Below are 25,045 nucleotides of genomic sequence, written 5' to 3'. Positions count from 1 at the left end.
ATCTGTATAAAAAGCCATAACGATCTCTCATATCTTTTGACTTGGTTATTCTGCTTCTAAGATACCAGTCAGAGATACGCATAAAGATATACATATAATACCTTGAATTACTTTTTTTAATACCTCGAATTACTCTTAATTAGAATAAAATATAGAAACAATGTAAATGGCATCTCCAGGGAATTCATACTTACGTATGAATACTTAAATAACTACATGAAACACTAGTAAGCAGCCTTTTAATACCTTGTTATGAAAAAAAAATGTCAGAGAAAAGTTCACAGTTAAAACATGTCTATTGTTTTTATTCAATAAAATATGTAAAAGATGAAGTCTAAGGAGATATAAAGAGTGGAAAGAAATGTAGTACATCTTATCAGTGGTTCTTTCTGGGTGGTTTTAATTTAAATTCTCTGATTATTTCGTTTTGCCCTTAAATTTTCTACAGTGAAAATGAAACAAGTCTAAAATCAGGAAAAAAAGGGCCAGGCCTGCCCTCAAGCCACAGGCAGGGGCCTCGCCCACGGGACCTCCCCTCTGTGGGTGGATGCAAAGCCCCAGGGTCCACCTACGGCCCCTGCTGCTTACAAGGCCTCATTCCTAGCAGCTGGCCTGTGGTGCCTGCCCCCAGCCCACCATCATCCCCTGCTGGCCCTGCCCTGGGTACCTGTGTGGGAGCCCGAGAGGGAGCTGAGGAGCCGAGAGTGCTGGCTGTGACCATCATGCACCTCCACCACGTCGTTGAGGGCCGTGTGGAAGAAGGCGAACTGGCCAAACACCACTGTGGAGGAGACGGGGTGTGGAAACATCAGTGGGAAGACAGAGAGGCTTGTGCGGGCACGGAGAGGGGTCCTGAGGACAGCACCCAAGGTCTAGCTGTTGGAGGTGGCCCTGAGCTCAGCTTATTCCTTCTGAGAAAGCAGTGACAGCAGTTAATTGAGGTCTTGAAAGGGCTTTCAGCAATATCCCCATTTTCCATGTGATCTTGGAACCCCAGATTCTCCCTTACTTTTTCTTTGAAGCTGACCGGATACCCGATGTTCCACGGTTAAGAGGGATGAGAGTGGGGAGTAGTTGCCTGCTCCTGGGGAAGGAGCAACTGTCGATGGAGCAGGCAATATCTCTACCTCATTTTGCCGAAGAGAGAGCATAACATTTATTAAGCACCTATTGGATGTCAGACACCACCTTTGCTATGTGTACCATCTTTGTGACTTTTCCAGAGATTATTCAAATTTTTTTTTTTTTTTATCAAGCAACAAGTAGGTTTATTGCAAAAGCAACAGAGATACAGAGATAGACTTCTCTGAAGAGAAGGGCCTTCAGAGATGGGAATATGGTGGGGGAGTTTTGGCCTGTTCTTTTTATGGTCTCTGGAATTTCCTCGAATTTTGTAGGCAAAATTCCATTTAGCTATTGGCCAGACCTGGGTTCATTCTGTCTGCTCCTGACTCCCAGTTGGCCTGGTATGCTGATGGCAAGAGCTTGGGTAGACCCTTCTCCACTTTGGCTCAGAGCCTTAATTATGTACAAAATAGACTGTATGTGTGTGTATGTTGCATGCATTGTGTGTGCAAGTGTGTTGTATACGTGTGTTGTATGTGTTGAGGCAGAGGGAGGGATTCATGATAAGCAAGTGTTTGTAATGCTGAATACAGCAGCAGCTGCAATGAGATCCTTAGCTCTGGACTTATGGGCCAAGGAGCAGGAGGAAGAGAATATTCTGTACCCTGAGAATGGGCACTGGGTTCGGGCTAGTGGCAGGGGGATCTCCCTGCAGTGGTGGACAGGACAGGTGGGGTTCCTGCTTTCTCAGAGTGTGCATTCTAGTGGGACAGCCCCATCCAACCCACACCAACACTTAGCAACTAGATAAAAAGATCATTTCAGAGAGTGTTAAGTTTTGGGGTGATGGGCAGAAAGAGAGGGTGAGGCAGGTCACTTTAGATAAGAGACCACAGGAAGATCTCTGAGATGATGTCAGAGCTGACAGCTGAGCTGGAAGATAAGTGATCCAGACCCAGAAGGGAAAATATACCCTTTATCTGGGCTCAGAGGTTGGCCTCACTGGCGAAGAGAAGATGCCTGGAGCAGATCTCTGCCCCTTTAGAGCCAGTGCCCACAGACAGATTTCAGCTCACTGACACTGAGCAGCCTCAGGGCTGGCTGGGTGCAGAGGGGTAAGCGCCTTGTCATTGGAGGAATGCAAGCATGAACATCATGTCTGCCTATCAAGGATGCCGCTGAGTAGCAGATGGGATTGGACAACCTGTCACGACTCTCCCTTGATCCTGCAGGTCTTTAGCTCCTACCACATAAGCATGCTGGGCAGTGAAGGTCCTGAGGCAGGAGCAAGTGCACAGGTGTCTGGAGTCCTGGGTGAAGATGAGACTGGGAGTTTAAAGGGACAGGAGCATGTCTCTCCCATTGCAGTGGCCCCAGGACTCGAGAATGCCTGACACCAATAGGTGCTTACTGCATGTTTGCTGAGTGACTCAAGCATCAGACCCTGTCCTGGGCTTGCTCCATCCTACCTTTTGGAATAAGCAGCCAGCTCTCTGCAGGCTGTCCCTCCCTCTCCTAGCTGATCAGGATACATTATCATCCTTCACTGTGCTCAATATCAATCGTGTTTTAAAAGAGTTGCTAATCATCCTACAACGAGGTTCAGGAAGAAAGCAACCAGGCTGGCCACCTGGTTGCCCTTTAGGATCTTCTTGAATGCTTTAGGGCTGGCAGGACTCCTAGATGTCACCACTGCCCAGCAGGTGATGGATGAGCTTGGCTCCTCCTGTCTGGATCTCTTGGGGTCTGGAGGTTTCTCTGTCTTCTCAAGGCAGTGGCTCCTCCCCACATTTTTCTAGTCCCTCCTATCCATAGCTCTGGGCCAGGCTGTTTTTCAGATGGGACATGGGTGACGTGGCTCCTATATCCCTTACCTGCATTTTCAAGCCCAGCTCCATCCTATCCTCCCCAACCTTCTTGCTGCTGGGCCCTCTGCCCCTCCACTCAGTCATAGTTGTGCTGGGGATCCTTCGGGACATCTGGCCTCTGTCTGGGTAGCTCCTCATCAAGTCCATACCCTTGATTCTGGCCAGCCTCACTTGAGCCCTTCCCTCCAGTGTCAGGAACACCTCCGGCAGTGTGTTTTGGAGCATCAGCACTCAGTGTCCTGCTGAGGTGCTGGAGGCTGCTCTGCCTGTGCCCACTAGGGAGTGGATCACTGGGAAAGGCCTGAGGAGTTTCCCATCTTGGAATAAGGGAGAAGAGTCAGGAAACAAAAACAAAATAACACATACCATAGTCCTTGGGTACGGTGACAAAATACAAGCAGATCTGTCCGCTGGTGTAGTTCTGGGGGTAGTTGGGAGATAGGACCACACCATCTGAACCCACATACTGTCCCCCACAGGGAGCTGAAAGAGAAACCAGGTAGGGGGGCCAGGTGACCCTGTGGGTTTCTAATTAACTGCCCATCCTCCTTCTTGCTCCTAGCAGAGCCCCTGGTAGGGCTGCCCTGAGAAAGTAGCCCTGAGCACAGAGAAGGGGAGTCCCCAGAACACTACCCTTCCCTGCTCAAGGACACCGTTCCTGGCCTGGCCTGAAACCCACCCCACTGCTCTTGGACACGCATCAACCCTTGCCCTCTATTAACACTGACTGGTCCCTGAAAGCACAGCTCTAGGGTGCAGGTCAGGAGCTCTCCTGCTCACACATGGGGCCTAGAAAAGACTGTTCTGCTTTCCAGTGGCAGATGTGTGTCTGGGCAACTGGTGTCTCATGAGTAAGAGGCTGATGTTTGTTCCCTCACACTAACCCACTGGGAGTGGCCACCTTCTGTTTCCATCTCTGGTGCCAATTTCTGCAAGAGAAGGGCTGCTCTCGCTCGTGGAGACAGAAGGGAGCCTGTACTTTTCTTTCTTTCTTTCTTTGGGTACCAGGAATTGAACTCAGGGGCACTTAAGCACTGAGCTACATCCTCAGTCCTTTATAATGTTTTATTTATGGATAGGGTCTCACTGAGTTGCTTAGGGCCTCAATAAGTTGCTGAGGCTGGCTTTGAACTTGCCATTCTCCTGCCTCAGCCTCCTGAGCCACTGGATTACAGGTGTGCACCACCATGCCCACCTAAGGCTGTACTTTTCAACTTGGGTAGTCCTGTGCTCTTGTGTTCTGACATTCTCACCCCTGTTAGGACCCCACAACTGACCCAGGCCCACTTGGAGGTGGCCCACTCCATGGCCTTACTCCATACAGTAGAGCCCTTAGTGATTCCCCCAAGCTCAGGAACAAGCCCAGGGCATGTTAGGCCCCCTTCCCCTGGGGTCTGCTCTCTGGGCTGCATGTCTGTAGGCTTCTGTTGAGGACATGAGCAACCATCTGAATAAATAGATTACTCTGTGATCCAAGGGAGATGACACATTGACAGGGACTGCCACGCCTGGTGGGTTATTAGCCATCCTCAGTCACAGTACCCTCATGTTTGCTGGCCCTGCTTACAGGAGGCACCCTGGAACACTGTGTCCCCTCCCCCTCCCCCAGCCAACAGCATGCCTGCTTTTTCTCAGACCCTCCTGTCCCTGGCTCCCACCACCTGTGCAGACAGGCCGTGGGTTGTTCCACACGGGCTTCCCATCGGGCCCCAGGATGCAGCTCAGGGTCGAGGAGCCCTCCACCTCGTAGCCGCCGTGGCAGTAGTAGGTGATGGAAGAGCCCAGTTTGAGGTCAGACCCCACTCGTGTGCCATTCTTGATGGAACCGGGGTCAAAGCATGACTCTCGTGGGTTTTCTAGAAAAACAGACAAACACATCCACATACAGAGGGCTCATTAATGACCTGCTTCCATGAGGAACACCTAGAGACTGAGGATTGCTGGTTCTATTCCCTTCAGGTCTAGAAATATCTCCACATTTGGTTAGAAATCTGAGCCTGGAAATCATGGAAGAGAGAAGCTGCCCACAGGTGCTGCTGGGAACCAGTGTTCCCCACCCCACATCATGGTGCCATGCAGGGCTATGGTAGTAAATGTCAGTGCTCAGGGAAACACCACTCCCACCTCTGGGTTGGTTCCTTCAACTTCTGGGATAAGTGAAATTCTCCAACAGAGTTTTCTAGGGCTTTGCACTCAAAACAACCAGATTTTTCTATTTGGTCATTGATTCTTGCATGTATTCCCAGTCAGGCCTACAGGGGATGTGCCTGATAGGCATCTACTCTTGTAGATGTCCCTCTGCACTGCATAAGGTTGCATTCGATGTTGTCTAAGGATGGGACTACAGGCAGGTCCTGAGTCCCTGGAGGACTATACAGACTCCCTTGCCATGAGCTCTTGGGAGCTGCTGCTAGCTTCTCTCCATCACTGACTTCCCTTAGTTCTGTTCCAAAAGCATTGATGGGCAAGAAGCCCAGCAGGGCTGGGTATTGGAGGGACATAGCTGAAGCCAGTTCATACCAGGGACATGCAACTATGTATCAGACTTTGTTGAGAGTCCTGGAGGCTGTCTAGAGATGGGGCTCACAGAGAGGTGCTGACAGCCCTTGCAGAAGGACCCTGGCATTCAAAGAGTTGGAGCTAAGGAGGAAAGAGCCAAGGGATCAGAGTTCAGAGGCAAATAGTTCAGGAGGAATTTTGCTGAGGGCCATCCGTGGTCACCTGGGTACCTTATAGACTAGCTACACAGTGGGCAGTTGCTGCTTGAGGCTGTTATTTAGCTGCCACTCAAGCTGTTGACTGATGGGAGAGAATCTTGACACTTCTGTCACATCTAGCCGCTCTTGCATCTGAGCCATGCTGGGCACACTACTCTTTAAGTCTTTGCCAGCAGCTGAGCGTGGAGCAGTCCCAGAGACACTATCGCACTGAAACTCCAGTGAGCCCAGAAAACACTCACCTGGAAAAGGGCCCCTTAGTGGTTTCCCTGCATTCCCTGGGGGTGGGGGTGGGGTTGCACCAACCTGACCCCTGCATCAACTCTCTCCTCTTCCTAAACCTTGTGACTGAGGTCAGAACACAATGGCCAGTGGCCCATCCCATGTACCAGACACTGGAATACAATAATGAATAAAACTGAAAAACTGTCCCCCTGTCAAAGAGATGTAATAAAATGTCACTGTGTCTTATTCGTGCATTCTCTTCATAAATTCTAAGTGGGTCAAATCTTATTTGAGTTCAAGAAATTAAGTAATTTGGAACCAAGTTCACTCAGCTCATGCAAAGTAGAATTAACTGACACCCAGTGTCTATCCCCCCCGCCCTTCATCCTTGAATAATGGAATCCAGATTTGATCCAGAGTTCAAGGTGCCAGCTAAATTCTACATTTCCCAGCCTCCTGGGCAGCTAGATCTGGCCTGAGAGATGCAAACATGTCAGATCTGGCCTGCTGAAGTCAAGCCAGCCCCTCCTCTCATTCAGAGTGGGAGACCCTCCTTCCAGGCCTGACCTTACTCCATGCACAACATCCATCCCTCCATCTGCCTGGCTCCCTCCCTCACCTCTTCCCGGACTTAACCCCAAACATCTCCATCTTGGTGACATTTTTCCTGAGCAGCTATTTTAAAAATCACAATATTCCTTACCCTGGTGGTCATATTCACGCTATTCTGCTGTGTTTCTCTCTGCTGTGATTAGTATCCTCTCATCTACTATATATTCAGATAATTTTTTCTATCTTCTTCCATGAGAATTTCTAAGTCCCTTCCAGGGGCCAGCTTTTCATTTTGTTCATGGTTGTATTGCAGGGCCTGGCCCATGGGAGGCACTCTATAAATACCCTTAATTGGTAGAAAGGCTGATTAAGGGAAGATGACTTGAGGGAATGCTCATTGGCCTTTCCATCCATCTTTTCTTCTCCCTTCCGCAATCTAGAACTCAGACATAATGGCTGGCACCCTAGTTGCCATCTTGGATTCTGATAACCTTGAGGGTGGGATCCACAGATCAGCAGATGGAGCAGGAAGACCAAAGGTGCTGAAGTGAACCCAGTCCTGCCTGCCTACCTCCAGATTTCTTTCATTGGAAAAACAATAAACTTCCTTCTTGTTTAAGCAACTGCATTGGTCCCCAGCTGTGTAGGTCTGCTCCAGGACCTATACGCATGTTAGAATATCCTTTTGGAACAAACTGTGTAGCAAACTCCTATTCATTTCAATGCCACCATCTCTGAGCAGGTTCTCTCTGGCAGAATCTGATTTTCTTTCCCGGATTACAGCATCACGTTGACTCGGTAGGCTGGGTAAGTGTGTTTCTTTCTAGTAGGTTCTAACCTCCTAGAGGGTAGAGATAATCATCTAGTCCTCTCATAACCCCGGCAATAAGCACAGAAATTGGCACCCGGAATGGCCATGTTTGGCACATAACACAGGTTTAATAAGCGGCTGCTGGATTGTTTGGCTGAACATTTTGGAGCTTGGAAAATCAACAACCACATCATTGATTCCAACAACAGACTCTATTGTATATTTACTCACATTTCAGAGGAAGTTGGGCTTATCATTCCAAGCATTATCATATTAATAATAATGATGAGGATAATGACAATGATGATAGACCCTTACATAGGAATATCACCTATAATTTTGAAAGCACTTTGCAATTTGTTATTTCATTTCTGTTTCACAATACCCTCTGCAGAAGGCAGGGCCAGGTAGGCTCATGTTCAGGATACAGATGAGGAGTGTGATGATCAGAGAAGCTAAATGAATTTTCCAAGCCATTCAGCTATTAAGAGAGAGAATTGCTAGGAGCCACAAGCAAATATACAATGTATGGCACCTTTGGTTGTAAAGTGACGCCAGCTAGCCACTGAGATGATTATGTTAAGATTTACATTCATATGCAAATTGGACTCCCGCTGTTCACCTTGGCCTGCTACCGGACTCATGTTACGGACTCATGTTACCAGACTCTTGGAGAGTTCCCATTGGTTGGGGAAGGATAGTAGGAGGAAATTCCGGGGGAGGTCCGGGGGGACCCCGGGGGTTCCGGTCGGCGCGCGGTTCCGGTCGGACACCCTCGTGGGAGGACCGGTTTTTGACTTGCTGGCGCTGAGAGTGTTAGCGGCTTTTTCAAAATAAAGTTTTGTTCCTGCTTGATTGGCTCGTGATTCTGTGCCCAGCCAAGACTGCGGCATTTGGCGGCCCGTGCGGGGAACGCCTGAAGCTTAGAGGTGAGTAAATTGCTCGCCCCTGAGGGAAGGCGACAGGATGGATGACCTTCTCAGAAAACAATGTGTTCTTGTTTTGATTTATTTTGTTTTCATTTCGAGCTCCCTAGCCCTAGAATTTTCTCAGGCGAACTGGAAAAAATGGTTGGCTCAAGGTTTGAAGTTATTCAGCCCTGAGAAAGAGAAAATTGATACAACCATTGTCTGCTCCGTCTTTGTTTCATTCTGCTTCGGCTTTGTTTTATCCTACCTTATTGGGTTAGGTTATAGTAGATTAGAATCCAATAAAAAACAAACCGAAAAACTGTTAAGTAAATTGTTAGAGGTCCAGACTATGGTAGAAAAAACGCTAGGTCAAGCAAAAGAGAAGGTCTCTCAAGCTAGTCAGACAGAGGAGAATTTAAAGAAAGCAAGCTTAGAGGACAAGCAGCCATCAGGTGGAGAATTACAACAGGAGGTTGCTACCAACTCCGTTCTATCACCAGAGGGCGTAACTCAGCCAACAGCTCCATCTACCGCTGAGCGGCCCTCAACTACCGTAGTTGATGGACGGAATTCTGAGGCAGGACCCCAAAGATTAGCATGCCCTGTACTTGAGCAGGCAGGAGGGCAACGAATTCACCGTGCTTTAGATTTCAAAACAATAAAGCAATTAAAGGAGGCTGTAACGACCTATGGGCCGCAAGCTCCCTTCACAATAAGCATGGTTGAATCTGTTACCAACTTGGACATGACACCAGCAGATTGGGCTAACATGTGTCGATCTGTGCTAAACGGAGGACAATATTTGTTATGGAAGGTTGCCAATGAGGAATTTTGCATGGAGACAGCTAGGCGAAATGCAGAAGCTGGGTACCCTCAAAGAAATATGGACATGCTTTTGGGGAAGGGACCTTATGAGGGTCAAAGACAACAAATTGAATATGACCCTGGTGTGTACGCACAAATTGCTGTAGATGCAGTTAGGGCATGGAAAACTTTACAGGGGCATGGAGACTTACAAGGTCAATTATCTAAGGTAATACAAGGAACTAATGAACCTTATGCTGAATTTGTAGATAGACTTATTCAGTCAGCCTCTAGGATATTTGGAAATACAGAACAGGTAATGCCATTTATAAAACAACTGGCTTATGACCAAGCAAATCGTTGCTGCAGAGAGGTCATTAGACCATGGAGACATGAGGATTTAAACACATATATTAAATTATGTAGAGACATTAATGAACAGGGGCAAGTCTTAGCAGCAGTACAACAGGCTTTAGATGCCAGGCCAAGAACATGCTATAATTGTAATCAAACAGGACATTTTAAAAGGAGTTGCCCCATAAGAGGAGGGTTTAACAAAGCTGGATATCAAAGGAATAGAATACCAGGTATTTGCCCACGATGCCGTAGAGGGAGACATTGGGCTAATGAATGCCGTTCTCAAACCACCATAGAGGGTATTCCGTTATCAAAAAACGAACAAGGACCAAGTGTTTACCCACGATATCGTGGAGAAAGGTATCAAGCTCCATTGCCAAAAAACGGACTAGAGGGCCCAATGCCCCGGGGCCCCAAACCACAAATATATGGGGCAATGGAGGAACCCAACAGCCCCATCAAGGTAGTGCCCAGGACGCATTATCCATTAAATCCCTCATCAGACAAACTAGAGGGAGCGCAGGGCTGGACATCTGCGCCTCTGCCAGAGCAGTACTAACCCCAGAGATGGGAATTCAAATCATTCCCACAGGAGTAAAAGGACCTCTTCCCCAGGGAACAGTAGGCTTATTATTGGGACGCAGTTCTTCTACACTAAAAGGACTTATGATAAGTCCTGGGGTAATTGATCCCGATTATGAAGGTGAAATAAAAATTATAGCTAGTTCTCCAAGAGGTATATCAGTAATTTCACCAGGAGATAGAATAGCACAGTTATTAATAATACCCAGCCTGCATGATAAATTTTCCAGTTGTAATGTAGAAAGAGGTTCCAAGGGATTAGGCTCCACAGGTGTAGATTGGGCTATGCTGTCTTTGAATTTAGATTCTCGCCCAATGCTAAAATTAAATATTCAAGGACATGACTTTAATGGGCTGCTGGACACAGGAGCTGACCTTAGTGTCATCTCTCGTCAAGAATGGCCAAAATATTGGCCATTACAACAAGCCACTCAAACGCTTCGAGGCCTAGGAGTGGCAACAAATCCCCATAGAAGTGCTATGGTATTAGATTGGAGGGATCCTGAAGGATGTGAAGGAACTATACAGCCCTATGTATTGGATCATCTTCCTGTAAATTTATGGGGACGAGATGTCCTAGATCAATTAGGATTGACATTAACAAATAACATCAATCCTAACGCGCCCACTACTAGGGCTAAACAAGGCTTTAGGAAAGAAAAAAGATTAAGAGAACAAGAACAAGGTATGACAGCACCTATTCAAATAGATCAAGAAATAAATAGACATGAATTGGGTTTTCAGAAAGGGCCACTGAGACAATCAAAATTACTTGGAAATCAGAAAGACCAGTGTGGGTTCCTCAGTGGCCCTTGACTAAAGAAAAGATACAAGTAGCCCATGACTTGGTCAGACAACAGTTAGCGGAAGGACATATACAACCTTCCGTATCCCCCTATAATACTCCCATTTTTGTCATTAAAAAGAAATCTGGTAAATGGAGATTATTACAAGATTTAAGAGCCATTAATAATGAGATGGTTATTATGGGACCTGCTCAATCAGGGATTCCTCAATTGTCTGCTTTACCAAAAACCTGGCATGTTTTAGTTATAGATATTAAAGATTGTTTCTTTTCAATTCCAATTCATCCCGAGGATAGTCCACATTTTGCATTTACTATCCCTGCACTGAATCATGAAGGTCCTGATCAGAGATATGAATGGAAAGTACTCCCTCAAGGGATGGCTAACAGCCCAACTATGTGTCAAATTTATGTTAATAAAGCAATCCAGCCACTTAGAAACCAAAATCCTGAACTACAAATATTTCACTATATGGATGATGTGTTACTGGCACATAAAGATAAAAACACATTACTAGAATGTTATGCCACACTTACAAATTTATTGAAAAATTATAATCTAGAGATAGCAATAGATAAAGTACAATTAAATCTTCCAATTAATTATTTAGGAGTTCTATTATCCTCAACCATGGTCCGTCCACCAAAAATTCAAATACGAGTAGATCAACTCAAATCACTTAATGACTTTCAAAAGTTATTGGGAGACATAAATTGGATAAGGCCTTATCTAGGCATACCAACAGGAGAGTTAGGACCTTTATTTGATATTCTAAAAGGTCCATCAGATCCAAATTCACCCCGCATGTTAACGCCTGAAGCAAGAAAAGTATTAAAAATCATTGAAACATATATGGAAAATATGCATTTGGATAGAATTGATATAAGTTTGCCTTTATTATTTATTGTACTACCAACAAAAAATATTCCTACAGGAGTATTTTGGCAAGAAGGTCCATTATTGTGGATACATTTATCTTATTCCCCTAACACTATTCTTACTAGATATCCTGAGGCTGTAGGACAATTAATACTCAAAGGAATAAAAGCAGCTAAGGGAGTGTTTGGGATTTCTCCCAATAAAATTATTACTCCATATACTATGGATCAAATTGATGAGTTAGCTAATGAGTTAAATACTTGGGCAATAATCCTGTGTAAAACTAGTGTTTCATTTGATAATCACTTACCATCTAATCCTTTGTTGTCTTTTTGGTCTAAGCATCCTGTAGTTTTTCCAAAAATGACAAGAAAAACCCCTATCATAAATGCTCCAAATATATTCACTGATGGGTCAAACAATGGTACAGCAGCAGTAGTTACTCCTGATCAAACTTTTACATTTTTAGTACCCAAACAATCAGCTCAAAAGGTAGAGCTTAATGCAGTATTACAAGCTTTTATGATGTTTAAAGATTCTGTATTTAATTTATTTTCTGATAGTCAGTATGTAGTTAATGCTATTAATTCCCTTGAAGATGCTGGTAGGATTTCCCCTTCCTCTACTGTTTTCTCTTTGTTTTCCGCTATACAAAGTCTAATCTGGGACCGAAAAGATCCATTCTTCATAGGTCATATCAGGGCACATACAGGATTGCCTGGAGCCCTTAGTATGGGCAATGAACTAGCAGATAAATCTACACATGACATACATATTTTCTCCACAATAGAAGAAGCTATAAATTTTCATAAAAGGTTCCATGTCAATGCTAATACTTTACAAAAGCGTTTTAAAATAACTAAAGAACAGGCCAGACATATAATAAAACAATGTCAAAATTGTGTGACATTTTTACCACAAGTTAATCTTGGAGTCAATCCTAGAGGACTAATACCTAACCATATTTGGCAGATGGACGTCACACACTTGCCAGAATTTGGAAAATTAAAATATTTACATGTTACAGTTGATACCTCTTCCGGATTTTTGATGGGCTCCCTTCATGCCGGAGAAAAAACTAAAGATGTTATAGCTCATTGCTTACAAAATTTTGCCACTGTGGGCGTTCCAAAACAGTTAAAAACGGACAACGGTCCTGGTTATACTTCCTCCTCTTTTAAACAATTTTGCTCATCATTTGGTATTACTCACATAACAGGAATTCCATACAATCCACAAGGACAAGGCATAGTTGAAAGAGCTCATCAAACTATTAAAATGTACTTATTAAAACAAAAGGAGGGAATTGGAAAGGGGTATATATCCCCCAAAGATAAACTTAAAATAACCCTTTTTACTCTAAACTTTTTAAATTTAGATTCATCGGGACTTAGTGCTGCGGAAAGACATTTGTACCCCAAAAATGTACATAAGCCTAAGGTACTTTGGAAAGATATTCTAACAGGACAATGGAAAGGCCCGGATCCAGTGATAGTCTGGAATCGGGGCGCTGTCTGTGTTTTCCCACAGGATGAACAGCAACCAATTTGGATTCCAGAGAGATTAACTAAAACAATTTCTACAGAAAAAGAAGATGATTTGACTCAAATCCATAACAGCTGACATCCAGAGCTCCAGCTTGGCTATTCTTACATCGGCGACAGTGATTAACCAAGGTGTTTTTTTTTTTTTTTTTTTCAGTATCTATTTTATTATTGCATTTTTCCACATCATAAAGTTCTATTTTATTTTTGAGCTCATACAAACCTAGGTTAATGTTTTTCTGATCAGTTTTATTTTTTGACTGTGTTTTATTTTTTTTTTATTTATTTATTTATTTATTTATTTTTTGACTGTGGAGTTTTTAAACATTGCAATGGAGATTTCACCTAAGTATAGTTACAAGGCCTTTATTTACTATTGTCTTATGTGTTGTATGTTGTGTGCACACTTCTGTTTTGTGTTGTATGTCTGTATGTGTGTATGTCCATATTTCTTATATGAGGAGCGCTCATGAAAAAATGGATCCGAATTTTTTCTTTATTCACGTGATTTATATGGTTTAATTTAAATTAGGTGAACAGCTGTTTATGATTGTTGTTAAAGATGGTTAACAGATCTGTTTGTTTACTTTCACCATTCCTTTTCATTATATTTAATAACTCTGTTCAGGATAATGTCTCTTTAGCATCATTGCCAGAATTTCCATCTCCATCCCAATTCCGGTGAAGACTGAGATAAAACCAAACTACAGCTTCTATGATAGCTATCACAGTAAACTGTATAAACTGATGCATCAATGAATATAACTCAACAAGTAATGCTCAATCAAGGACTTGATTTACTTTGGGAGGAAATGGACATATTGATAGACTCCTCCAATTTGAACTGCTTGCAGAACTTGCCTGGACTATATATCAGTTGTATACATTGTAAAATATCATCTGGTGCACCGAATTGTGGTACTGCTGGCATATCTTTGCTGATGGTGTCACCAGTGATGCAATTTCCTTGCCAGCTCACCCCATGTTTATTGTGGTAATACTGGCATATCTTTGCTGATGGTGTCACCAGTGACGCAATTTTTCCAAGGAGCCATCAATTGGCTTGGTGTCGTGGCATTTCTGTATCCTCCTCCCTTCTACTAGTGATGGTCTAAAATTTGGGGGCCAACAGAGGTGAGGCAAAGAACCTCACCCCCCCACTGGCACCAAGGCAAAATTTGGGGGCCAACAGAGGTGAGGCAAGAACCTCACCCCCCCACTGGTGCATAGGCCTATCCACGAGCATGGCTGAATGCTGGACCGGTAGTCAGCGACGGGTTGCTCTGATTACAGTGGATTCAACCTAAGACAGGAAGCTGACGCCTAAAGGTCAGTTCTCCCATGACGGGTAAGAACCATATGTTAAATTGGACAACCTACCAGGCACGGTCCCTAGCCACATTGCTTGTTGCTTAATTAAACAGAAGGGGGCAGATGCTAGGAGCCACAAGCAAATATACAATGTATGGCACCTTTGGTTGTAAAGTGACGCCAGCTAGCCACTGAGATGATTATGTTAAGATTTACATTCATATGCAAATTGGACTCCCGCTGTTCACCTTGGCCTGCTACCGGACTCATGTTACGGACTCATGTTACCAGACTCTTGGAGAGTTCCCATTGGTTGGGGAAGGATAGTAGGAGGAAATTCCGGGGGAGGTCCGGGGGGACCCCGGGGGTTCCGGTCGGCGCGCGGTTCCGGTCGGACACCCTCGTGGGAGGACCGGTTTTTGACTTGCTGGCGCTGAGAGTGTTAGCGGCTTTTTCAAAATAAAGTTTTGTTCCTGCTTGATTGGCTCGTGATTCTGTGCCCAGCCAAGACTGCGGCAGAGAATTAAGACCAAAATCAGGTCTTCAGTCAGCCAAACCAGAGCTCAGCTGTGAATGATAAAACCGAATGACTAAAACATCATGATAATAATAATAAATAAAACCCAGGCCTCCCCCAAATCGGAAAATAAAAAGAATCAGGTCCTAATAGATGAGGTCCACTTCCAAATTTTGTCACATCAAAAAACTGAAAATAACAATCCAAACATCTGATCAGCAAGGAACTGGTTTGAAAGGTTGGATTAGAGCCATCCATTGAAATACATGCAGTCTTTTAAAAGGATAGCACAAGTCTTTGAAAATGAATGTGGGAAGATATCCACGATCTATTGGTGGGCAAAAATAAAACAGATGACATACTAGTACATATGGTGTGATCACATTCATATAGAATAGGGCTTGGCAAACCACAGCCCACAGTTTGCCGGCTGTCTGTGTTTGTAAATAAAGTTTTATTGGAACATAGTCATGCCCATTTTTTACATTCTGTCCATGGCTGCTTCAGTGATTCCACGGCAGAGCCAAATGGTGGCAACAGAGACCATATGGAATAAGACATTTACTATCTAGCCCTTGGCAGAAAATGTTGGCCAACCCCTGGGATAGAATTTATGTTATTTTATACTTACATAAAACCTTTGTAATGAGGTGATGAACTGTTGACTATGGTCCTTTAGGAGATGGGGGAAGGTAAGGGGAATGTTACGTTTTTAGAGTACATCTTCCATGTGGTTTGAAGTGTTCCAAAAATCATTTTACTTTTACAATAGGCAAAGAAAGAGGAAGAGGTTTCCATTTTGAATTTATAAAGGAAGACCCACGGCTGTGTCTGGTGAGGGTTGGGTAGGAGCAGGTGGCGGTGAGGTTGGGTTAGAAATCTGGCCACGACTCTCAGGCCCACGGTGTTACTTCCAAGGGTTTGGCAAAGAAAATAGATATATACTAGCACTTTTCTGGTAAAAGTTGATTTATCTTGACCTTTCCTGAGTTGCTGCAGATTCTCTCACAAACTTCAAACCCTTCCTTCTGAACTCCACCCCGACTCTTGCACAGAGATCTCCTCCACCTTCAAAGCCCTTTCTTAATGGCTCCCGCTCGGCAAGTCCATCACCAGCTACCTACCATTCTGAATGGGTGCCCTGTTATTCATTCTTTGCTTTTCTTCCCTAACTTCATACACTTCTTTATTTCTGGTTTGTCTCCTTATTGTCCGTTTCTGTCACTCACCTTTAAGTTAGACTGAGGTAGGGACCAGGGACATTTTGCTCATGGCCAAATCCTCAATCTCCAGTAGAAGGCATGGTGCCAAGGAGGAGCCCAGTAAGTTCTTGTTGAATGAACAAATGGTTTCATACACATGCCTGGATGTTCTAGCCTGTTCCTGACTCACAGGAGGCCACCACAAAAGAGGAAAATAAAGGTCTTTCCACCCATCCTTCCTACTGACTTACTGGCCAGAAGAAGGACAATAAGCCTTCCCTGGAACTCACTGTTAGTGATCGACCCCACAAGACAACATTCCCCATGCTGACCCTTTGCTTCCTCCAGCAAAGGGTAAAGCTACCCAGGAGTATGGAGTCCAGGGAGAAGTGCCCCAGAGGCCTAGTTCAATAGATGCCCACAGATAACCGCATTCTGAATCCTCTCCTAGCAGGTTGGTCCAGAGATGGTCCACAGCCACCTAAGACCCACCTAAAACTCTTTGCCTTAGAATTAGGTGGGCCTTCAACATTGCGTTTGCATGAGAAGTGTCTGTCAGTCTGTTTGTCATTTTGATGTGAACTCCATGGAGGCAGGGGCTTTGGTTCCCTGCTCTGTTTTTGGCTCCTGTATCAGTGTCTGACACACAGTAGGTGCTCAGCTAATATCTATAGTACAAACAAATAAAAATGCCTGACCTGGTCTCGTCTCTGATACACAAGCTGAATGGCATGATGCTTTCTCAGTGGACACTTGAATTCAGTCTGGTCCCTTTGACAGTCCCATGGGGACTTGGAACTGGAATGTAAACTGGAAAGCAATTCCAAGTCGAGAGGGAGGACATGCCTGTCCTAGGAGAGTGAAGAAGCAAGGAGGGGAACGCAGCCACAGGGGGGAATGAGGACTTGGACGTGAGGCTGTCCCCTGTGAGCTTCATTGCAGAGGACTCCGGGCAGCTCTGGCAGTGGCTAATGCTTGGCTTGGGTGGAGCGATGTCACTTATAGTAGCTGCAGGTATCATGTTTGTGAAACTTTCTTAATGTCCTTGCCACTTGGGTGTGGGTTTCCAAAGGGTGCGGTTTGTCAAGGTTTACGTAATAGCAGGCCCAGGAGCAGGCGAGTTGAGGGTACTAATGAGAATATGAATAAAGGGATGAATAGCAAGAAAAATGATCGTGAAGATGCAGCAGTGGGATTGGTAGTAAGTGGAGCGATGAAGGTGAGTCTAAGGCCTGTTTTCAGCTAGAATTCCAGAACATCTGACTGTATCTGTATTGATACCAGCAAAATATCCACTCCCCGGGTCAGCCCTGTGAGGCAAGAAGACTTCAGGCCAACAGTCTGTGCACTAAGTATCTTCTGGAATTGTGCTTGACAGATTGCAGACAACTGACAGCTCTAAGGAGTTCCAGGAGCTGACGGACATAAAGAACCCAGGACAGCGCTGGCAGTTGATAAACGCTGAGTTAGCTATTATCATGATTAGCATTATTTGCAAACTCATATGAGCTCTTCCCAGGGGTTTCCAGAAAGATTTGATTAAGGGACATTTGAAGAGGCTGAGACTCTGCATTATGCAAGTGGGAAACATGAGCCAGAAACTTTTTAATTTTAACTGGTAATATGACCCCATTTGTACACAGAGGCTGATGAGGTCCGAGTGAATTTGGATTATAATAACAACAACAAAATCTATCATCTCTAGAGTAGCCTCAGAGTGTTGTGTACATTCTGGGCATTATGCTCATCTCTCTTCTCTTTATCTATCTCTATATATCTCTATATAATATGTATGTATAAAATATCTTTTAATCCTAACCTTCTGCAACATAATTTTCATTACCCCCATTTCGAAGATGATGTTCTAGGAGATAATAACTTGCCAAGCACACAAATCAAGCAAGAAATGGAGCTGGGATTTGGATAATGGGGTCTGGGATAATTAAGGAAGAGAGAAAGGTCAAAAAGAGAATAATGGAGTAAGTAGAAAAAAAATGAGTGCCTGAGAGCCTGGAACATACTTATCATTATTAATAATATTTGAACATTACAGAATGCTTGATAGGTGCCAGGCAGTTACCAGGGACTTCAGTGCCTAGACTCATTGATCTTTACCACATTTCTATGAGGCAGGAATTTTCCTGCCATTATTTTACAGACATGGAGGTTTTGAGAAGTTAAATAACTTGCATATGGTCCCGCCATCGCTGAGTAGTGAGCATGAATTTTCAGTCCGTTAATCTGACAGTCTGTGCTCTTGGCTAGGCAGGGACCACCACCTGTTTCTGCAAGAAATTTTTTATTGACACATGGCCATGCCTGTTCCTTTATGTTTTGCTTCATGCTACGATGGTTGTCATAGGCAAACCTAAAATATTTACTATCCTTAAGGAAAAATTGTTGGCTCTTGCTTTTGACTTCTTCCACTATTCAGTTTGCATCAATTAATACAAAGGTGTAATGGGAGTCAGAGAATGGGAGCACTGGTAGGATGAGAGCACATGCATGGGGTGGGGAGCCTGGGGATGCGGCTCGGTGATAGAGGCACCTCCCTGGTATGTGCAAGGCTCTGAGTTTGACCCCTGGCACTGCAAGAAAAAAAATAAGTGAATAGGTAAATAAACAAAAACAAAAACAAAAAAACTATGATCAGGAAGGGGCATAAAGTGCCTGGTTTTCAACAAAGTGCCAGAGAATGATTAAGGAGTGTCTTTGGGACAGAGGATCAAGCACTGTGACCCTAGGATTAGATAGGCTCTCCATAGGGTCTGCTGTGGTTTGGATATGGTCTGAGCATGTCCCCCAAAGATTGATGTGCAGACTTGGCCTTTAGAGTGGTGACACTGAGGTGGTGAAACTTTTAAGGGGTAGGGCCCAGTGGAGGGTGGTCAGGTCGTGAGTGGGACACTGCCTCTGGAAGGGTTTAGAGTTGTTCTTGTGGTTATAAAGAGTGAGCCTGGCTCTGTGATCTCTTTGACTTCCTGTCTCATCATGTCATCTCTTCTGCTTGGGCTCCTGCCATCCTGATGTCATGAACCGTGAGGCCCTCACCAGAGGTCAAACAGATGGGCTGACTTGATCTTGGACTTTCAAACTGTGAGCTAAATAGACCTCTTTTCTTTATAATGTACTAGCCTTAGAACATTATAGCAGCAGAAGATGGACTCAGACATAGTCACTGAAGTTACCCAGGATGGTGGAGACTTGGTATGGGGAGACTTGGTATGGAGAGGACAATTGGGACTCATACTAGAACCCTCACTAAGGCAGAGGAGTGATCAGGAGGGCATTACCTAGAGTGAGGTTAGGAGAGTGAGGTAGAGTGAGGAACTATCCTCACAGAAGAGGGGGGAGAAGAGGAGCCATGATTTGGAAATAGAAGAGGGATGCAAAACAGACAGCTGTTCCCCTTCTCCTGGGCCCTGGGTATTTGAGTGTGAAAGGTGAAGCCACCCGGAGAATTGCAGGGAGGGCAGGTCCCCTGCAGGGCAGCAGTGCCAGGGTCGGCATGGGCTCCTGTGGGGAGCCAAGCTTCCTCTCTGCACTACACTGCTGCCCTCTGCCAGGCCTGGCTGGCCCTTCCTTCAGTGTGCCTGGCGCCAGGGCCCTTACCTGTGTAGTCAATCACAAAGCCAGCATTGCTCACAGATGCGTCGCTGCGGAAGGCGAGGAATAGGCTGTTGCCGCTGCTTTCAATACGGCCCGGGAGCTGGGAGCCATAGAAGCTTCCTATGAGAGGGCTGAGAGAGTCCCGTCCATCGTAGATATGAAGGAAGTCATAGCCAGGCTCCAAGTTAAAGCTGGGGAACAAAAACATCCCACCCCCACCCATGATGGTCAAATGAAAGGCTCATGCTGGGGCCTTAGACTCACAGCAAGGATGGGGCCTCCCCAGGAGCAACCACCCTTCTACCAGGACCCAACCCCTGAAATCTGGCTGGCGGGGAGGTGGGGAGAGGATGGAGCCCGGTGACCTCCCAGTCAGGCAAGATGATGACATCAGATTCCAGAGTCAGTGTCCCCAAACCTGCAGCTAGCTGAAAACCTACTGTCCTCCTTACACACAAGGGAAGCGAGGCACCAACTCTAGGCACCGAGGGACTAGCCAAGGAAGATCCAGAACCTAGGTCTCTTACCTGACACCCGTGTTTTTGATATCATGCTATTCTGCATTTCTTTTCATCAGAGGGAAGAACTGCCCAGGTAGCCATTCCCAGGAGGGAAGGGGCCTGCCCCCTTGCAGGACCCTAACATTCTTCTTTTATCCCAATCCAGTTCTCTAGCTCTTTTTGGGATCTGCTAACATCCTACTCCTAGCACCCCACCCAGGGATGCCTCTCTTAGCTGTCTTGACCCTGGTGAGTGGGGGGGAATCCACTTGAAAAACTATCTTAGTTTAGCAAATTGGATATTAAAGCTCCTGAATGTAATTTATCCCACTGGATTGGCTAGAGTGAAAAATGATAAAAAATGCCAAGTGCTGCCCAGCAGCAGAGCCCCTGGGCCCTCACACCCTGCAGGCCAGCCTGTGAACTGGTTCGCCCACTTTGGAATGCAGCTAGGCTGGATCTGCTCACTCTGAACACAGGCCTGCTCTGGGATGCAGTAGGCCCACTCTGAAGTATCTTGCAAGAGCAATTTATGCCAATCAAGTGTGCAAAGATAAAAATAATAGAAAAGTAAATGAGTTTGCAGAAAACAGATTTTTCAATGTAAATTCAATCTTGTCCAGCCATGAGCCGGAAACTCAAGACATACCACTTGGCTGGACTGAGAATGAAATGATGAGAGGCCGCCACATTTCTGGGACAAAGAGGCCAAGGCTTGTAGGGAGACAGGGTGGGGGTCTGGGAGGCAGACATGCACTTCCTATATGGCCCACTCTCACACCGGTGCAGGCTGTAGGGTCACCCCACCAATCCTTTCTCACTGGGGCTGGATGAAGAGTCACCCCACCAGTTGGTAATATGGTCTTCCTGCCTCTGCAATTCAGCTTCCTCCCACCTGCTCTTTCAAAGTCTCCTGGGAACGGTTTTGAAGTCTGGCATCACAACTTAATTAATTGCCTTCTGTCTGTCCCGACCTTCCTTCAATCATGGACTTCTTATCAGAGCACCTTCAATATGCCAGGCACTGTGCCAGGTTCCCAGGACTGGAAGACATTCAGATACCACCACTGCCTCCCAGGAGGGGATGGTGCTATAGAAAGCCATGGAGTATAGCTAGCAGAGCAGAGTACAAAACTCCCAGAAGGCAGAGCAAGAGCACATGGGTATCCCTGAGTAGGTGGAGATCACGTGTTCATGCAGGTCTAGCTTGAGTTAGTCCTGGGACATGAGAAGACCCTCAGTGGGTGGACAAGGAGGGAGTAGGAAATGGCTGTGAAGGCAGAGGCAGAGGCAAGGTCACAAGGTCATGACAGAATCTACGAGACCCTGGTGACTCCAGAAGTTCAATCTGGCTGGGGTTCTGGACATCGAATGGGATGGAGGGACTTTCTGGAGAGTCGGGCAAGGGCCAGATCATTTGGTGCAAAACTCAAAACTTCAAACTTATTATGACAAGAAGGTCATTAAAAGATTTAAAAATAGAGAATCTATTTCTTTTTAAATTGACCCAGAACATTCCCATCACCCCAGAAGGTTCTTAGGGCCCCTTCCCAGTTCATCTTCCCCAGTACCAGAAGCCGCCACCATTGAGCTCTTCTCATCATAGATTAGTTTTGCTGACGCTAAAACTTCACATAAAGTTGAATTTTATATTCTGGACTTTTTTGTGTCTAGCTTCTTCCACTCAGCATAGGATTTCTGGGACTTATCCACACTGTTACATGATCATCTTTTTTTTTTTTCTTTTCTTTTTTTTTTAATACTGCTGAGCACTATCATTATAGGATATTTAAGTGGAAAATGGGTAGTTATTTCAGCATTTTTGAGTGACAGATTCACTCTGACAGCTTAAGAAGAAATTAGCTTGGGAGGCAAGATGGTGCAGAGGAACCAGTCAGGAGACGGCAGCCATCATTGAGGTGGGAAATGATAAGAGGTCAAAACAAGTCAGGAGCTGGTAGGATGCAAAAGAGGGAAACAGAGGGGGAGTTAAGGCATAGAGATGGATGCCTTGGGGGCTCAAGGAAGAGGTAGTGAGGGGAGGCGAGGGCCACTTGCCCGTGATGAGAAGAGTTGCTCTGGGAAAAGTACTTGGTTTTGTGCAAGCTTCATCTGTGGTGCCCGCAGGCACCAGGCAGAGCTGTCCCGAAGCGGGATATGGGCACCAGCAGCTGTAAGGAGGCCAGAGCAGCAGCAGGGGAGGATAGTCCTTCACTTCCAAGGAGGTTGCTGCCATGAGCGGGGGCGAGCTTGTTTTGGAGGGAGGTGTGGGTGCAAAGAGGGGGCTATGGCGAAGACAGGCAGAGGAACAGGGACAAGGAAAGGCAGCTGGGAAGGCCCAGAAGAGACCCGAGAAGCAGAGGAGAGGAACTTCACAAAACCAAGGGAAAGCAGCCTAGGGTGGTGGACGTGGTCAAGACCACGGGGTGAGGCGTGGAAAGCTCCATGTTGTTGACAACCTGAGTCCGGTTGGTGTCTTTTCTCAGTGGAGGCTGCAGTGGAATAGTGGCGGCAAGGCCAGACTCCTTGGGCTGAGTGACTGGGAGGGAGGAGTAAGAACAAGTGGAGGCAGTTCTTCTGCAAGCCTGCAGGTAAAGGGGACGAAGGATGCCGGGGCAGCAGCCAGGCGGGGAGGATTTGGGGGACCTGAGCCTGCTCCTCTGCCAGGGAGTGGGGAGGAGCAAAGGAGGAAAATGCAGGAGGCTACGCAAAGGACCTCAGCAAGGGCCTCCCTTCTGAATCAGAAAAGAAATCACGATGGCCATGTTAGAAATGATGACAAAGATCCTGGAGGGGACGGCGTGGGACCACTGAGCCCAGGAAGGAGGGATTTAATATCAGCTGGTTTTCCTTTCTCTCCTGTTGACTGGCTCACTTCCCAAGGTTCCGAGAACTCCGCCCACAGATCTGTGTCTACTCACCTGGGGACCCAGGTCCTCAAACCCCTAGGTGCTCTGAACCCTCCGTCTCCCACCCGGGGGAAAGGTACATACATGTTAAATACCAGGGCGATGACGTAGTCTGGTGAGACGGTCACTTTCCAGTCACACTCCTTGCCTGGCGGATAGGGCTCAGGATAATTTGGCGACAGGATGACTCCCGATGGTCCCGTCAGGTCTCCCCCACAAGGAGCTGAGGACAGAGGAGGTGGAGGGTGAGGCTGTCCTTTTCCCCCTGGTCACCTGCTAGTGGGTATCCAATAAGCAAGGTAGAAAACGGGGTGGGGCCGAAAGGCCCAAGTTAAAATGTAGCTGGAGCAGAGGGGACGGTGGGATGACAGTTCGACTTGGGAGTGATGGAGATGTGTTGGAAGAAGACCGCAGGGGCACCACATTGTGACTGTACCAAACGACACTGAATTGTTCCCTTTAAAATGGGCTGTTTTCTGCCATGGCATTTTACATCTATAAATTATGTTAAAACCATATCTGGCTTTGCCACTTCCTGGCTGTGTGACCTAACCTTTCTGGCCTTGGTGTCCTTCCTGTGGGGTGGCTGTAAGTGTTCTTGGAGGGTCTGTTGTGGCATTTGGCATGGAGTCAATGGTCAACAGGGCGCCATCTCTCTTCCTGACTCATGAACTGTGCAGCCTCAGGTCCAGATTCCAGGGGAGTTTCATGGGTGATGGCTGCCAGTTCCAGCCACTCCGTGTCAGAAGGAGTGGCAACGTGGTGGTCTCTACCTGCCAAGTGCTGGCCTCCCTTGCTGCCAGTGCTCCTGGCATCGGCTCGGGGCTTCAGATATGGTCCAGCTTTCCAAAAGCCCTTTTCCAAGAGCAAGTGGGTGCCTCCCTCAGCTGGATGGGGGCACTGCAGATCCCCAGTGAGTCCTAGATGGTCCCCTTCTCTGAGATCACAGGCAGGTGTGGAGGGGCAAGGTGGCCAGGTCATCCAGCAAGCTCTCACCCAGGGACCTCTTGGGCTACCTCCCCCAGATCCTGAGCCAGGTCCCCCTCACTGGTTGGGGCTCTTGCTGTTCTGTGGCAGGAGGCTGAAGAGAGTGAGAGCTGGGAACTGTGTGGGGTCAAGAGCAGGAGAAGAGGGCCCCAGGGCACTGCTGAGGTAGTGGGGTCAGCAGACAGTGACCCACAGAGTGCAAAGAGCGGGTGTCGGGCACTTGATTCTCTCTCATTCTTCTCCACTGAGCCTCAGGGCAGAGGGATGGATAGAGTGGCACACTGCGGTCAGTATGTCAGGACCATAAAGCAGCACTGCAAGGCCCAGTCACACACTGCTCTGGCCAGTCCAGAAAGAGTTAGATGTAGCCAGGGAGAGTAGAAAACCTGCCTCCCATCAGAAGCACCAGCCACCATGGAGTCATCCCTGGGGGGCTCTGTGAGGCTTCACCTCTAGGCAAAGGTCATCACCTGGACCTCTCTCTGCCAGCTGGGGGGTTTCTCCCCTCAAGATGAGGTGAGTCTGGGAAGTGCACTAGTTATGGGTTCCAGGCCTGACCCTGACCCAGCTCTCCTCCAGATGGGCTGCAGGCATCTGATAGGCAGGGACTGACTTCCCACTCAGGACCCTGCATGGGCTTTTATGCCCTCTGCCAGGGGTACCCCATGGCCCTGGTGGACTCCCGAGCTGTGTCACCAACAGGGGTGCGAGCTGATTTAACAAACCATGGAGATACCCAGCTGGGAGAGGGCACCAGCTGCCAATCATCCCAGATAGCCAAGAAACGGGAAGGCTGTACTCAGGGGCAAGAGTTGCAAAAAGGGCATTGATTTAGAAACCACACAGTCTTGAGTTCAAATGCTGACACCACTCATGAGCTGTATGAATC

General features: G+C 46.4%; 1 protein-coding gene across 1 annotated transcript in view; it reads right to left on the bottom strand.

Annotated features, from left to right (window-relative positions):
- CSMD2 (CUB and Sushi multiple domains 2) overlaps positions 1–25,045 on the bottom strand; it is a gene marked incomplete at both ends in the record, with an annotated part of 546,906 nt that overhangs the window by 104,934 nt on the left and 416,927 nt on the right. The window contains 5 exon segments of the mRNA XM_081308594.1: positions 668–781; positions 3,300–3,416; positions 4,595–4,789; positions 19,764–19,951; positions 23,254–23,392. Coding sequence (XP_081164720.1) covers positions 668–781; positions 3,300–3,416; positions 4,595–4,789; positions 19,764–19,951; positions 23,254–23,392 — 753 coding nt within the window.

This window comes from Spermophilus citellus (genome assembly GCF_964194105.1).
Source record: "Spermophilus citellus genome assembly, chromosome: 9".
In the NCBI taxonomy this organism is placed as follows: domain Eukaryota; kingdom Metazoa; phylum Chordata; class Mammalia; order Rodentia; family Sciuridae; genus Spermophilus; species Spermophilus citellus.
Note: the sequence above shows the minus strand (reverse complement) of the source record. Positions and strands in the feature narration are given on the sequence as shown.